Source organism: Carlito syrichta, unplaced genomic scaffold, assembly GCF_000164805.1.
Source record: "Carlito syrichta isolate Samal-C Ts95f unplaced genomic scaffold, Tarsius_syrichta-2.0.1 Scaffold304334, whole genome shotgun sequence".
NCBI lineage: Eukaryota > Metazoa > Chordata > Mammalia > Primates > Tarsiidae > Carlito > Carlito syrichta.
This window is the reverse complement of record NW_007248430.1, coordinates 105014-121946: the sequence shown is the minus strand read 5'-3', so window position 1 is coordinate 121946 and position 16933 is coordinate 105014. Positions and strand designations below refer to the sequence as shown.

General features: G+C 38.1%; 1 protein-coding gene across 2 annotated transcripts in view; it reads left to right on the top strand.

Annotated features, from left to right (window-relative positions):
* SLC38A11 (solute carrier family 38 member 11) overlaps positions 1 to 16933 on the top strand; it is a 75318-nt gene that overhangs the window by 37578 nt on the left and 20807 nt on the right. For both annotated transcript variants that reach the window (XM_008059671.2, XM_021713180.1), the window contains 3 exons: positions 10179 to 10249; positions 11541 to 11702; positions 16203 to 16315. In XM_008059671.2, the coding sequence (XP_008057862.1) occupies positions 10179 to 10249; positions 11541 to 11702; positions 16203 to 16315 (346 nt within the window). The remainder of the gene's footprint in view (positions 1 to 10178; positions 10250 to 11540; positions 11703 to 16202; positions 16316 to 16933) is intronic.

Genomic DNA, 16933 nt, shown 5'->3' with positions numbered 1-16933 from the left:
AAAAAAAAAAAAAAAAAAATTAAAAAGGTTAATTTTATATTTCTTTTCTTTCAAATTGTGAATCTGAGTTTTTTTTTAGTGACTAAGTAATCAGGAAATTTGCCCCCTATCCATTTTAGATGCCAAATATCTTCAGATTTAACAAAAGCTTTCTTTTATGTAATTATCTTTATTGAATTCTCTTCCATTTTGACAGTCCCCACACCACTGTAGCAACATTTTTCATATCACCACGAAACTAAAACTTAGCTAGGAGAAGGGTGGCTGAGCTAGAATATAGACCTTGGGGTGAGGCGAGCAGCTCCAAATACCCTGAGATTTCCTAAAATGGTTTCATGCACTGGAAGTTGTGCCAATTTGGCACACCCAATTTTGCAGAAAATTGATGTATGAGATAAAATGCTTGCAATTTACTGTGAACACACAAAACAGACATGAATCATGTCTTCTTTTTCATCATTATCAACCAAATGGCTGCCCTGATTATGTCTATATCAAGATTAACCATTTATTTATTTATTTTTTCTTTTTTTCCTTTTTTAATTTTTTGAGTTGGAGTCTCACTCTGTCACCTAGACTGGAGTGCAGTGGTACGCTCCCAGCAACCGCAGCCTCAACCCGCTGGGCTCCGGTGATCCTTCCGCCTCAGCCTTCCATGTGCTACCATGCCCAGCTTATTATGTATTTTTTTTTAATTTATTTATTGTAGAGACGAGGTCTCACCAAGTTGTCCAGGCTGGTCTTGAACCACTGAGCTCAGGCAACCTTCTCACTTCGGCCTCCCAAAGTGTTGGGATTACAGGCTTGAGCCACCGCACCCGCACCATTTGTTTATTTCTCCCATGTGTCTGATTGTGGTAAAATACATATAACATAACATAAAGTACCATATTATTTTTAAGTGTATACTATTTTTAAGTGTACAACTCAGTGGTATTAATTCATAATATACAAACATCACAATCATTTATCTTTGAACATGTTTTCATCTTGTAAAACTGAAACATTATACCTATTAAACAGTAAGTCTCAATTTCCCCCTCTCCCCAGCCCCAGCGACCACCGTTCTATTTCTGTGATTTTTTTTTTTTTTTTACACTATTCTCATATGTATGGAATCTTATAGCATTTGTCTTTTGGTGACTGATATATTTCACTTGGCATAATGTCCTCAAGTTTCATCCATGTTGAAATGTGTCAGAATTACTTTTTAAAGCTGATAATGTTCTACTGTGTTGTATGTACCACATTTTGCTTACCCATTCATTCGTCGGTGGACACTTAGTTTGCTTCCACATTTTAGCTATTTTGAATAATTCTGCTATGAACATGGGTTTACAAATATCTCTTCAAGACCTCGCTCTTAATTTTGGGGGGTATATAGTTAGAAGTGGAAGTGCTGATCATCTAGCAATCTCATTTATAATTTTTTGAGGAACTTTCATACTATTTTCCAAAGTGGCTGTATCATTTTACATTCTCACCAACAGTGCACAGGGTTCCAATTATTCTACATTTCAGCAACACTCATTATTTTTTGTTTTTTTAATAGCAGCCAACCTAAGGTGTGTGCAGTGGTATCTCACTGTAATTTTTATTTGCATTTCCTTAATGATTAATCATGTTAAGCATCTTTTCATGTTTTTGTTTTTGTTTTGAGTTGGAGTCTCACTCTGTCACTCTGGCTGAAGTGCAGTGGCATGCTCATGGCCACCGCAGCCTTGACCTGCTGGGCTCAGGTGATCCTTCTGCCTCAGCCTTCCAAATAGCTGGAACTACAGGCACACACCACTGCACTCCAGCCTGGGTGACAGAGTGAGACTTTGTCTCAAAAAAAAAAAAATTAGCCAGGCGTGCGCCTGTAGTTCCAGCAACTTGGAAGGCTGAGGCAGAAGAATCTTCTGAGCTCAGAACGTCAAAGGCTGTGGTGGACGTGAGTGTGCCACTGCACTCCAGCCTGGGCAACAGAGTAAGACTCCGACTCAAAAAAATAAAAATAAAAATAAAGAAAAGAAAATGTGGTACATATCCATGATAGAATGTTACACAATCATAAAGAAGAACAAAATCATGGACTTAGCAACAGATTAGATGGAGTTGTAGACCCTCATACTTTGTGATCTATCACTGAGACAAAGAACTGAATACTACATGTTCTCATTCATGAGTGGGACCTGAACATTAATCACATTAGTACAAGGAAAGGATCAGCTTTTGCCAGGGAAATGGAAAGCACATAACAACATAAAGGGTACCTGGTCCCAAACCCGGGGAAGTGAATACCAGTTGGAAGGCTATACTTCACCTGTATGCAGTCTACTTGTGTACCCTACATCTCTAAAATAAAATAAAATAATTTCAGAAGCTTTTTTTTTTTATTTTTTTTTTATTTTTTTATTTTTTTTTTTATTTTTTTATTTTTTTTTTTTTTCAGAAGCTTTTTTTTATTTAGTTCGTATATATTTTATTTTAAAGTTGTCGAGTCCAATTCAAGATTAGGTATACAAGTGGACATCATACAGGTAAAGTTTGGGCCTCGCTTTGGTCCCCTCTTTGCGTGCTACCTTTATTGATGTTGCGTGTCTCCCCCCACCCCCTCCCCACTCAGGCAGTATCCCGCTACTGCCAATCCCTTTCTTGTAGTATTATGGTAAATGTTCAAGATCTGCTTATGAGTGAGAACATATGGAACTCTGTTCTCTGTTTCTGTGATAAATCACTGAGTATTATAGACTCTAACAAAAAATCATTTGACTATATATTTGAGAGTTTATTTCCGGGCTCTCCACTCTATTCTGTTGGTGCATGTGTTTGTCTTTATGCCAGTAAAGCTACTCTTAAGTTATGTGTAAAACAAAATATCAAGTTACAAATCAAAGTTATGACAATGCTAGATATTAGACTAATTATATTGTTTTGACGTAGCTTTGTAGTAAGTTTCAAAATAGGGAAGTGTGAGTTCTCCAAATTTGTTCTTTTTCAAGTTTTTATGACTATTCCAAGTGCCATAATATTTCATATGAATTGTAGGATTAGTTAAGTGAAGGGAGAAAGAGGCAAAGGTGTCTAACATTGATTGTCCACTATGTATCACAATCATTTATTCATGTTCTCATTTAACTCTTATGTCAGATATGTAAAATACAATTATAAGTATTGTCTGTGTTCTATAGAAGAGGAAACTGAGACTGGTATCACTATGTAATCTGCCTAAAATCACCTTGCTAGTAAATACCAGTTAAGATTTAAATTCAAGTCTGCCTGATCCCAATGCCCATATCTTTCTTCATTATAACATACTGTATTCCAAATGGTGTTTCTTAGTCATGAGAAATTTGTCCTTCACAATGAGAATTAAGTTCATTATTCTAGTTGATTTTCATTGATGACATTAACTGCTGTTTGATTTTTAACTAGTAAGTAATCACATTAAATGAAAGAAGCAAGTGAGAACCAAATAGAGGTAAAGAGTTCTTTAATTCATGACCAGATAACATTAATACTCACTGAAGAGATGCTAGTGACTATAGTGGGCTAATTTCAGAAATATTGGCTTCTTTTATGCACTCTACACACACACTTTGAATACAGTTGGTATCAGCTTATTAGGGAAATAAACTTAACAGAACAATCTAAAACCATATTAATTGGATATTACTCATTTAGGGTTTCTTCTGAAGAAAACTTAACTTACTTTAAAAAAAAAACTTTTGAAGACTTGTATGTTAATTATTAGCTTTGAATTTGAACATTGATTGATGATTGATTCAACTGGGGTCTCACTCTGTCGCCCAGGCTGGAGTGCAGTGGTACAGTCACGGCTCTCTGCAGCCTAGACTTCCTGGGCTCAAGCAATTCTTCCGCCTCAGCCTCCCAAATAGCTTGGACTATAGGCACGTGGCCCTATGCCTAGATAATTTTATTTTCTGTAGAGATGAGGTCTCACTGTGTTGCCCACGTTGGTCTTGAACTCCTGGGCTTAAGTCATCCTCCTGCCTTGGCCTTCCAGAGTTCTGTGATTACAGACTTAAGCCACCACACCCGACCTTGGATAATTATTTGAAATCCATTTTCTGTTAAAAATGACTCTGAAAAATAAGTAAATAAATAAATAGTAAAGCACTTATTCTATAATTTAATCCATTTATAAAAATATTTAATTTTATTTGATTATTATAGTATTTAAATACTACCACAATGTACCATGTCTTTTCCCATATGTCTCTATTCATAATGACAGTTTAAATTTATTTCTCACAGTTTGTTTTTTGCAAATTCTAAAATATCCATGTTTATAAATTAACAAAGTATACTTCTTGTCTATAATTATACCCAGCTCCTTCATCCTTCTACTTGCTTCTAGAAAGTTCAAGTGGTAAATAGTATACTAAAATTTAAGGCATAAACTACATTACAGAAAAAATTTAACCTCTTTAGGTAATTTTTTTACTCTTTTAGGCCATTAAAAGATAATTAGAGCCGGGCTCGGTGGCTCAGCCTGTAATCCCGCTCCTTGGGAGGCTCAGGTGAGTGGATTGCCTGAGCCCGCAGGTTCGAGACCCGCCTGGGCAACTTGGCGAGACCTCATCTCTACAATAAATCAAAAATTAGCCGGGTATGGTAGCGCGCGCCTGTAGTTTCAGCTACTTGGAAGGCTGAGACGGAAGGATCGCCGGAGCCCAGCAAGTCGAGGCTGCGATGGCCGGGCGCGGCCACTGCACTCCAGTCTGGGCGATAGAGTGAGACTCTAACTCAAAAAAAAAATTAGTTTTCCTGAAACTAGAATTACCTACATGTTTCCTTTTATATCTGTGTTGTCTAAGACAGTAGCTACTAGCCACTTGTGGCTACTTAAATTTAAATGAGATAAAATTGAATAAAATTGAACATTAATTTCTTAGTCATACTAGCCATAATTTCAAATAATAATCACATGTGGATAGTGGCAACCATATTGAACAGCACAAATATAGAACATTTCCATCATCAGAGAAAGTACTGTTATATAGAATGTACACTAAATAGTTGACATCTTTTGTTTGCCTTTTTCTCTGCAATACCCCGCCCCGCCCGTGATTATAACAGGGATTTTTCACACATTGGTAAACAAATACTTGTTGAAAGTTGAATGAATTGAATAAGTGACTAGAAAACAAGAAGAATTTAGTTTCAGTTATAGAATACTTATGGAAATTCGAGGTTAAAAAGTAGGTTTGGAGCCAGTGGCTCAAGCCTGTAATACCAGCACTTTGGGAGGCTGAGATGAGAGGATTGCCTGAGTTCAGGAGTTCGAGATCAGCCTGGGCAACTTTATGAAACCTCATCTCTACAATAAATCAAAAAACTAGCCGAGCATGGTGGCACTTGCCTGTAGTTCCAGCTACTTGGAAGGATCACCTGAGCCCAGCAGGTCAGGGCTGCAGTGGCCGTGACCATGCCATTGTACTTCAGCCTGGGTGACAGAGTAAGACTTCAATTCAAATATATATATATATTTTTTTTCATATATATATATTTTTGTTGTTGTTGTTGTTGTTGTTTTTGGTTTTTTTTTTGAGTTGGAGTCTCATTCTATTGCCCAGACTGGAGTGCAGTGGCCGCTCCCAGCCACTGCAGCCTCGACCTGCTGGGCTCCAGTGATCCTTCCGCCTCAGCCTTCCGAGTAGCCGAAATTACAGGCACGCACTACCATGCCCGGCTGATTTTTTGATTTATTGTAGAGATGAGGTGTCGCCTGCCCAGGCGGGTCTCGAACCCGCGGGCTCAGGCAATCCACTCACCTCAGCCTTCCAAAGGCACGGGATTACAGGCATATATATTTTTTTGAATGAAAAGATATGCTTAACTTATGTGTAAATAGCACACTATTTTATATCAGGGACTTGAGATCTGTGGATTTTGTTATCGAAGGGGAGGATCCTGGAACAAATCTTTCCCACGTACGGAGGATTCACTGCATATGTATGACCAATCTTATCTTCCAGTCTTTAACTTATCTTTATATTTTTAACTTTGTGTAAGAATTATTTTATGATACAAATGTTTGTGTGTTTATTTTTCATTGATTTTATTGTTTATCTATTGTCTATCTATCTATTATCTATCTTAAACTGATTTTTGGTTTTTTGAATTTTAAAAATTGTTTTCTTCTTCAGTGTTGCATTTTATTATTTGAATTTAAAAATTAACTGAGAGGAATTGGTTTTACATAATATTGAGTCTTCTCATTCATGTATGTGGACATAGTATATTTTTCCAATTATTTATGTCTTCCAATAAAAATATAACATGACATTATGATCATGCACCTCTTTTAAAGTATTTAGTGCTTTTGGTTTTTTGGGGTGTGTGTGTGTGTGTGTGTGTGTGTGTGTTTTATTTATTTTTGAGTTGCAGTCTCACTCTGTCACCCAAGCTGGAGGGCACTGGCACGTTCCTGGCCACCGCAGCCTCAACTGGCTGGGCTCAGGCGATCCTTCAGCCTCAGCCTCCCAAGTAGCTGGAACTACAGGCACGTGCCATCATGCCCGACTATTTTTTTTTTTAATTTATTATAGAGATGAGGTCTCACCAAGTTGCCCAGGCTGGTCTCGAACCAGAGGGCTCAGGCAATCCTCTCACCTCAGCCTCCAAAATTGCTGGGATTATAGGCATGATCCATAGCACCAGGCGTATTTAGTGTTTTGTTGTCACTACCGTTTAAGGAACATTATAATTCACTATTATTTGTGTAAATCAACCCTATTGATACTTTTGTGTATTGAACATGTAGTCAGTAACCTTGCTGACTACACTTATTAATTCCAATAGTTTGTCAGTAGATTTCCTTGAATTTTTTTTTTTTTTTTTGAGTTAGAGTCTCACTCTGTCACTCAGACTGGAGTGCAGTGGCCGCTCCCAGCCACTGCAACCTCGACCTGCTGGGCTCCAGCGATCCTTCCACCTCAGCTTTCCAAGTAGCTGGAACTACAGGCGCGTGCTACCACGCCCGGCTAATTTTTGATTTATTGTAGCGATGAGGTCTCGCCAAGTTGCCCAGGTGGGTCTCGAACCTGCGGGCTCAGGCAATCCAGTCACCTCGGCTTCCCAAAGAGCTGGGATAACAGGCTGAGCCACCAAGTCCGGCCTCCCTGAATTTTTTATGTACATAATTAAATTGTTTATAAATGACTTTCCCTTTTCCAATGATTATACATCTTAGTTATTGAATTAGCTAGGAATTTCAATAGCATATTCTGGAAGCAATGATATTGAACATTTTATCTGATTTTATTCTTTAATTGTAATATTTCTAACTTTTCACTTTAAAAAATATCATTTGCTATAGATTTTGGTAGACATTACTTATCAGGTTAAGGAAGTTCTCTTTTATTATTAGTTTGTTTAGCATGTTTATCAAAATAAATACTGAATTGCATGCTTTTCTATGTAGTTTGAAATGATCATAAGCTTTTTTCTCCATTAATCTATTAATGTGGTAAACTATACTAATATCTATCTAATTTAGTGGATGTTACTAGAGATTGATTACATTAATATTTATTAATATTTTGATATTTAGCTACCTTTGCATCTGTTGAATGAACAATTTTTTAATGTTATAAATTGCTTGACAGCATTTGATAATATTTCATTTTATATAACAGCATTTATAGTTTAAAGACAGAAGGTCTGTAACTTCATTTTTTCATCCAGGCCAGGCATCAGGGTCTTGGCAATCTCATTAAATATACCCATTAACTTTCTCTGACTTTTTTTTCTTATACAACTGGTTGTTTCTGGAACTCAATCCTAGGCTATTTTATAAATGATTGGAAAGCTGTACTCAATATCTGTTCCTTTCTCTTTCTCTAGATTTGGACATATGCATTTTCCTATCTGTGACATCTTTTTTGGCACTTTCCATCTTATAAAATCATCATCACTAAGATGAACAGAGAAAATCCAAAATTATCTTTAGGTATTGTTTCACACTCCAAGAATATACTCAAGGAACCATATGGACCAGGGGGAAAAAAACTTAAAAACTTAAATGGAAGGAAAAAATGAAAATCAAACTCCAACATTTTCATTATACTAATATAAGATTTCAAAAGTAGGACACCACTGCTGTCTGTACTGGGGAGGAGGAGGTGAAATTTTTCACGTGCAAAAACCCTAACAGGGAAAGCGTTATCATTTAAAGCATATGACAAAAGTTCGAGAATCTTCAAGTTTCTACTACTGTTAGTGCTGCCTGATTCGTATCACTTTCTAAGGATCTTGTACACGTGTGTATTTTTCTGCATTAACATTGGAATCCAATAGATTAGCTACTGTTTTAATGTTGACTGCAGTTAGAGTCGTGGAGGCAGCAGGTGGCAGCAGCTCCCACTCCAAAAGCCCAAACTTGGTGCAAATGTAGCAATCTGTGGCCTCCCTGGCAGGCCAGCCTGTCTGTAAAGTTCCTTTGTATCTTTAACTGCTCGTTTCGTGTATGGAAAGAAAGATGATATAATGCATAAGCCCCACAAACTTTGGCAAGGCAAACAGGGTTTTTTCGTGAGCCCTCTTTACATAGAGAACGAATAACAAATTGATGAAACAGGTGGGTGTTCCTCTTCAGAATTCCTCTTTTTCATTTAACACCGAGTCCCCTTATGCTTTCTTTTTTCTTGACTTGGAGTCACACTCTGTCGCCCAGACTGGAGTGCAGTGGCACGCTCCCGGCCACCGCAGCCTCAACCTGCTGGGCTCCAGCCATCCGTTCACTTCAGCCTTCCAAGTAAATGGAACTGCAAGCGCGTGCTACCACACCCAGCTAATTTTTTGATTTATTGTAGAGATGAAGTCTTGCCATGTTGACCAGGCTGGTCTGGAACCTGTCGGCTCAGGCAATGCTCTCCCCTCCACCTCCCAAAGTGCTGGGATTACAGGTGTGTGCCACCAAGGCTGGCCGCCCTTATGCTTCCTAGGATCCCACCTCTATTCCTTCTTTGCGCATTCTTTTGAGTCTTGTTTGAGCCTTTCCTTTACAGGGAAGTTAGCTATACGTTCAGACTTTTTGCTATGTTCTATTAAATAACAGTGGACAATAACAGTATTAATATATAATGATGAGAAAATGACTGTTATTGAACATATACTGTGATAAACTCTCTTCCAGAAGTTTTACATATTTCATCTCATTGAATCTACACAATAACTCAGTGAATTAGATACTACTATTATCTCCATTTTATAGATGTTAAAATAGAAGCACAGGAAAGTCTAGTAACTTGCCTAAAATTACACAGCTAATAAATAGAGAAGGTCAGAACAACACAGGCTGTCTGATCTTGGAGCCTGTGCTGTTCATTGTTGTTACTTAAGGTATGTTGACCAGGTAGATCAATCCAGTGTCAAATGTTTTAACTACACTGGATTGTAGGCTGTTTCAAACTATTTAAAGTGCATATACTTACAAAACTCCTTTGAGGAGTGTATCCACGGGTGAGAATTTGAGGCCACTGACAGACTATTCAGCATGCAAGAGTTATTATAATGAACAGACCAAGAAGATACATCTCAACTTCTTCACATATCATCTGTGGATGCTCAGCAAATTATATCACCATCCAGAGCTTGACTTTCCTCATGTGTTAAATGATGATAATAAAAATTCAATGTTGTGCAAATTAAATGAGATAACACAGCAGAGTTCCCTGAACACTATCAGTATACCCTCAATTAGTATTAGTTTATGTCTACCTACCTCAGCAAACTGTATGTGGACTACATTTTCCCTGGGTAGGCTGAGCCTGGAAAAATAAGAGGGAAATAAAAAGCAGTAATTAGACATTTTTATATCTCCCTCGATGAATATCTCAACTAGTGAGTGCATAGCTGATGTTTGTTTTTATGTTGATGAGCAAATAAACAAATTGAAAAAATTACATGGTCAAAAATAAATATTTTGACATATGCAAAAAGAAAATCTGTCTAAGTACTTGACATGCATTTCAGAGGATTGGGATTAAGAGATAACACTGATGTTCCAGGAAAATGTATTCATGATTAAATAGGATTAATGGGGTCCCCTTATTAATTTCTGGCTTAAAGATATACAATTTATATTTGTGACACCATTTCTTATTCTCTGAAATACTCATACTTGAATTTACTTAATAATTGATCAAGTTAACTGATTTCTCTTCTAGTCCAAAAACAGAAGATGCCTGGGTATTTGCAAAGCCCAATGCCATTCAGGCTGTTGGGGTCATGTCTTTTGGTGAGTACATGGTTTCAAAGGCCCTTTCTTGATATCGAGTTGTCTGTTCAATGAAAAAGTGCTGTGTTTCATATTTATGTCGGGATAGCAGATGTCCTAAGTTGTAGGACTTCCCATTAGCAGCATGCGATCGAGTTGGTGCCAATATAAAATTAGGTTCAAACTTTTCTCACCCATCACTAAAATTTGCTTTAATTTGGAGAAATCTATTTCTCGTGCAGAAAACTCATTATAGTCATCTTGTTTCTTAACTTGGAAGTCTAGCAAGTGTTAGTGTTACAGACTTCTTCAAATCCTTGTACACAAAGTATTATGAATTGCCCAGATGTCTAAAGTTACTCTGTTATATTTCAGATGGCAAAGGAAGCCATGGACTGAAAATTATGGTGCTGTTTAGATTTTTTTTTTTTTTTTTTTGAGTTGGAATCTCACTCTGTCGCCCAGGCTGCAGTGCAGTGGCACGCTCACGGCCACCCCAGTGTCGACCTGCTGGATTCTGGCGATTCTTCCACTTCAGCCTTTTAAGTAGCTGGAACTACAGGCGCATGCTACCACACCTGGCTAATTTTTTTATTTATTGTAGAGATAAGGTCTTGCCAAGTTACCTAGGCTAGTCTCGAACCCCTGGACTCGGGCAGTCTTCTTGCCTTGACCTCCCAAAGTGCTGGAGTTACAGGCTTGAGCCACAGTGCTTGGCCTGTTTTGATTTTCCTTAAGATGAGTGGTTCACTAGGAAAAGGAAAATGGGAGAGAAGGTTGGATTGGCCTGGTGTATATCGACTGACATGAAGAGACCATGTACAAGCCTGAAGTGAATGAACTTTCTCATTTCTAGAGCTATTAGAAAAATTATTATTATTTTTTTTAATTTAGGAGACAGTTTCTGCTCTGTCACTCAGGCTGGAGTGTAGTGGTACAATCATAGCTCACTATAACCTTGAACTCCTGGGCTTGTGATCCTCCTGCCTCACCCTCCCAAGTAGTTAGGACCACAGGCATGAGCCACTATGCACAGCTAAATATTGTTGTTTTGTTTTATGTAGAAATAGGGTCTTGCTATGTTGCTTAGGCTAGTTTCAAAATCCTGGTCTCAAGCGATCTTCCTGCCTGGCCAGAAAACATTATTTTGTCATACATAATAAATTGGTATATTTAAATTTCGGTTCATTGGCATCTAAAGTAGCACACATTTCTTAGTTTTCAGAACTAAGAAAAAAAAATCCCGATGCCCTGATGTTTACTTTAATAATGCTTTTCTTTCTTCTTTCTTTTTTTTTTTTTTACATTGCAGCATTTATTTGCCACCACAACTCCTTCTTAGTTTACAGTTCTTTAAAAGAACCCACAGTAGCTAAGTGGTCCCGCGTCATCCATATGTCCATCGTGGTTTCTGTATTTATCTGTATGCTTTTTGCTACATGTGGATACTTGACATTTACTGGCTTCACTCAAGGTGAGATGAAAGATTCAGTCATATCAGCTTTTTCTGTTCATGTGGATTACTACACATAAACGCAGTGTTCTGTTTCAAAGGATCACTCTTTTCTGCCCATTCTCTCCTCTGCCCTCCTGCCTCTCTGCTGTCTCTGTTTCTAATTGTTTCCTTCTTAACTGCTAAACTTTTTTTTTTTTTTTTTTGAGTTGGAATCTCACTCTGTCACCCAGACTGGAGTGCACTGGCATGATCACCACTACCACAACCTCAACCTGCTGGACTCAGGCAATCCTTCCACCTCAGTCTCCCAAGTAGCTGGGACTACAGGCCACCACCCTCAGCTAATTTTTTGATTTATTATAGAAACGAGGTCTCACCAAGTTCCCCAGGCTGGTCTCAAACCCATGGGCTCAGGCAATCCTCTCGCCTCTGCCTCCCTAAGTGCTGGGATTATGGGTGTGAGCCACCGTGCCTGGTTTAACTGCTAAACTTAATTCTGTAGTCCATACGCTCCTTCCATGCTTCCACTTCCAAGCACATGAATGCTGGCTTTCCTCCCAACTAATCCACTGCAGCTTCATTGTCAAGGTTACCGATGGCCTCTTAGTCATCAAAGTGAATAACCTTCTTGGTTCTGATTCTCCTGAATCTCTCTGAATCACTTAGTGATACTGAACTTCCTTGCTTTGCTCAGGGTTTCCTCCCATGGAGGAAAGAGCACTCATCAAGGGTACCTGCATAATGAGCATTTGTATACCTAACCCTAAATTGTACCCCACATCTTCAAAATTAAAAATTAAAAATATATATATAATCCAAAGGGAAAAAAAGGAGCACTACTATATTATCATTGTTTTTCTTTCTCTCTGTTAATTCTTTTTTTTTTCTTTTCTTTTCTCTGTCTTTGCTCTTTCTAATTCCCTACTCCACCCCTGTCCCGCCCCACTCAGATAACTGGCTCAGTCACCTTGCTTGTTTTTCTTCTCAACAAATTCTCTGGACATTTCACTGTTTTAATTCTAGTTCAGATTTTTCTTTAGCTCCATCCAGTTGCCTGTAGGACTTTTCTACTCAAGTTGTCCCATTCTTGCCTTAATCACAAAACATCATCTTTCCCTCTCTCCCTTTAAAGTTACTTCTCTTGTCTTGAATTTACCCTGTCCTAGCCACTGAGTGGTCCTTTTTTCTACTTCCTTTGACCCTTACATTCAATCACCTATGTAGTGTAATGTTCTGGCCAACCCAACAGCAGGCTCACTGCTGTGATTCATATATTTCACAGCTCTTGCAGGTCTGTTATCTCACTGACCTTCAAGCAACCCTTTGAAGAGAAGTGGTATAACTAGTTTTACCCCCTGATTAAAACACAAAGTGAAGTAACTTGCCTTTGCTGGCTGGTGACAAACTAGAAAACAAGTCTTCTGACTCCCAAGTCATTCTCTTTCCATTCTCTTTCTGTCTCCTCCATTTTGGTCAAGCATAACCCACTAAAGCTGCCCTTTAGCTTCCAGCTCCTCTTAGCTTAGTTTTCTGAAGATACTAGGGTGCTCTTGGGAGGATGGCTGCCTTGTTTAGTTGAATTTAGTTTTGTTTTTGAGTTGGAATCTCACTCGGTCACCCAGGTGGCAGTGCAGTGGCACGCTCACGGCCACCCCAGCATCGACCTACTGGGCTCCAGCGATCCTTTCGCCTCAGCTTTCCAAGTAGCCGGAATTACAGGCCTGCACTACCTCAACCAGCTGATTTTTTTTTTTTTAATTTTATAGATGAGGTCTCACCAAGTTGCCTGGGCTGGTCTTGAACCCTCAGGCTCAGGCATTCCTCTTGCCTCAGCCTCCCAAAGTGCTGGGATTACTGACTGAGCCACTGAGCCTGGCCTGCCTTGTTTTGAATAGGGGTGACACATCACTATAATTATAGGCAGATATTTTTTAGGAAATGAAGAAAGATGACTTCAAAAAATAATAACTAATTCCAAAGAAGTCAAAAATATAATACACGCATGTGCCATTAGAGTGCAGTAACAAAGTGACCTTGACGTCCTCGTAGGTATGGTGTTCCAAAACATTGCCATGTTTCACTAATGCTATAGTTTGCCAAGACAAATGACCTGTGGGCACCGGTCAGAATTTTGGTTTTTAAATGTCTTTTCTGTAAGTCATAAACCTTTTTTGTTAGTCACACTTTCCTAGTGTTTTTATCAGTGGTAATTGCTCAGATATAATTAAATCTTGATTAAACAAAGCTGACAGGTGTTTGATGTTGTGGTTGTTTTTCCCCCTAGCTATAATTCCCTAAAATACACTTAGATGCAGGCTGGCATAAGCTAGCATTGTTTCCCCAGGTCATTTCTCCTTATGCAAATCTCATCTTATATCTGCAAACTGCACGATTCTTGTCTTACCCCTTTTAGTAGACAAATTTCAGCTGTGAGACAGTGGGAACTCTGGATTATTCTTGATATTCCCAGTGACTTTTGGAAAAATGCAGGGCCCATTTCTTTCTTTCTTCCTTCCTTCCTTCCTTCCTTCCTTTCCTTCCCTTTCTTCCCTTTCTTCCCCTTCCTTCTTTCCTTCTTTCCTTCCTTCCTTCCTTCCTTCCTTCCTTCCTTCCTGCATCTCACTCTGTGACCCAGGCTGGAGCGCAGTGGTACACTCACAGCCACCCCAGCGTCACTGGGCTCCAGTGATCCTTCCAAGTAGCAGGAACTACAGGCACGCGCTACCACACCAGAATAATTTTTATTTGTTGTAGAGAAGATGTCTTGCCAAGTAGCCCAGGCTGGTCTTGAACCCACAGGCTCAGGCAATGCACTCACCTCAGCATCCCAAAGTGCTGGGATTACAGCCTGAGCCACTGAGCCTGGCCCAGGGCCCATTTCTTAAAGGAGGTTAATGAACAGGAAGCTTCAGTTCTTTTTTCTCAGAGTGCCAGAATCTTTACAATCAACCTTGACACAGGTCTCTGCCATCTCTGCTTAGTGATTTAATCCCCTTCTGCCCAAAAGGGACATATAAAGTAATGTGTTTTTGTTCTAGTTGATGGGGGAGTGGAGAAGAGTCATATGTGCTCAGGTATCTTTTTTGTAGAATGATTTGCATTCCTGTGGGTATATTCCCAGAAGGGGGATTGCTAAGTCATATGGAAGGTCAGTTTCTAGTTCTTTTAGGAGTCACCACACTGTTTTCCACAGAGGTTGTACTAGTTTACACTCCTATCAACAGTTTTAATTTTTTAAAAGGTGGCCATAATTTTCAAATTTAAGCATGTTATATTCACATATTCAAATTTAAGCATGTTAAATTTAAGTATGTTAATAATGAATAATAATATTCAAATTTAAGCATGTTAAAACCACATATTCGGTTTTAACATTAGTAAATATTTTCTGCTGACACAACTTCAATCCCCTAATTAAATCCCTGTATTTCTTCATAGATAGTTGAGAAATAATGTCTCTAAATAAGATTTATTTCAAGGAATGTATGGTCCATCATTTAGTTTGGAATGGATTAAATTTAATGATTTTTTCTGGAAAATAGCCATATTTCCACAGTTTGAATCAGTGCCATTACATTTGGCCTTATTAGATGCCAGGAAAGACAATGTATGTTTGGAATTCCTTGCTGTGACCCCAAGTTTGTGATTAAACCCTATAGCATGATATACAGGAAATTCAGCTCCCCAGATGTACTGATCTACTCTTCCTTTCAGGATTGTTCTTGATCTAAGAATAGCATTTCAAAAGGAAATTTGTTTATTTTAACAGACATTTAAAAAAAATAATAAAGTCACTTATTCACCAGAAACAAAGACCAGAAGCAAGTTTACAAAGCCAATGAACAAGAATTTAGGGAGTTGATTCTGATGTGAGAAAACAATGGATAAAGTATTTTTCAGAAGTTGATACAAATTTGAAGCAAATCTACCAAAAACAAACAATGAGAGTAGGAGAAAAATTATTAGTGATGGATTTAATCTTCAAGTGAAGCTTGTACTGGCTTAAAATCAGTGAGTAACTACATAGGTATTGAATGCAAAAACTTATATTTAGACCCAGTAGTCTATTTTTTTTAATTAAATGAAGTTTATGATAGAGATTCACTTATATATGGTCATGCGTCACTTAATGACAAGGCTATGTCCTGAGAAGTGCATCCTTAAGCGATTTTGTCATTGTGTGAAAATCATAGAGTGTCCTTACACAAACCTGGATGGCCTTGCCTACAACACACCTAGGCTGTGTGGTATAGCCTGTTGCTCCTAGGCTTGTACCTGTACAGCTTGATACCATACTGAATACTGTAGGTAATTGTAACACAACAGTAAGTATTTGTGTATCCAAGCATAGAAAACATACAGTAAAAATACAGCATTATAATCTTATGGGATCACCCTTGTGTATGCGGTCTGTTAGGAGATATTTGACTAGAATAAATATATGCTATTTCATTTATTAGATAATTATCTCAAATATCCAGTATCTAGTAAATACATTTATTTTATATGATTCTCTAGGAGACCTATTTGAAAATTATTGCAGAAATGATGACCTGGTAACATTTGGAAGATTTTGTTATGGCGTCACTGTCATTTTGACATACCCAATGGAATGCTTTGTGACGAGAGAGGTAAGCACAGTTCCTTCCCAACACTTTACCCAGGTGACATCTCTTCTACATTTAATTTAGGAAGATTTATTAATAATGTGATTTGGCAAATTTCCAAGCACATGACAGGTGTCATAATTTATAACATTTTCTTCTTCAAATTTAATATGTTGAGGTTTAAAAATTAATTTATATTCTGATATTTACAAGATAACTTTTTCAAAAGAATTGGATTTGAAAATTAAGTTTTCATATAACCATGAGCACAAATATTTATACAACTACATTCCAAAGTGAATGTCAGCCTTTAGTAACAGCCAAACTAAGGTGGTTGGTGTTGTTTTTAAAGCATTTGTACAAATAAATTTAGTATCAAAGTTCAAAACGTATTTACAAAATTATCTTTTTGCTAAGATGTTTTGTAAGTCAACATGTGTTAAAGGCACTGTAGGCCAGATTCTAATGGGTTTTGTTGTTTGTTTGTTTTTTGAGTTGGAGTCTCACTCAGTCGCCCAGGCTGGAGTACAGTAGCACGCTCACAGCCACCCCAGTGTCGACCTTCTGTGCTCCGGCGATCCATCCACCTAAGCCTTTCAAGTAGCTGGAACTAGAGACACGCACTACCAAGCGTGGCTTTTT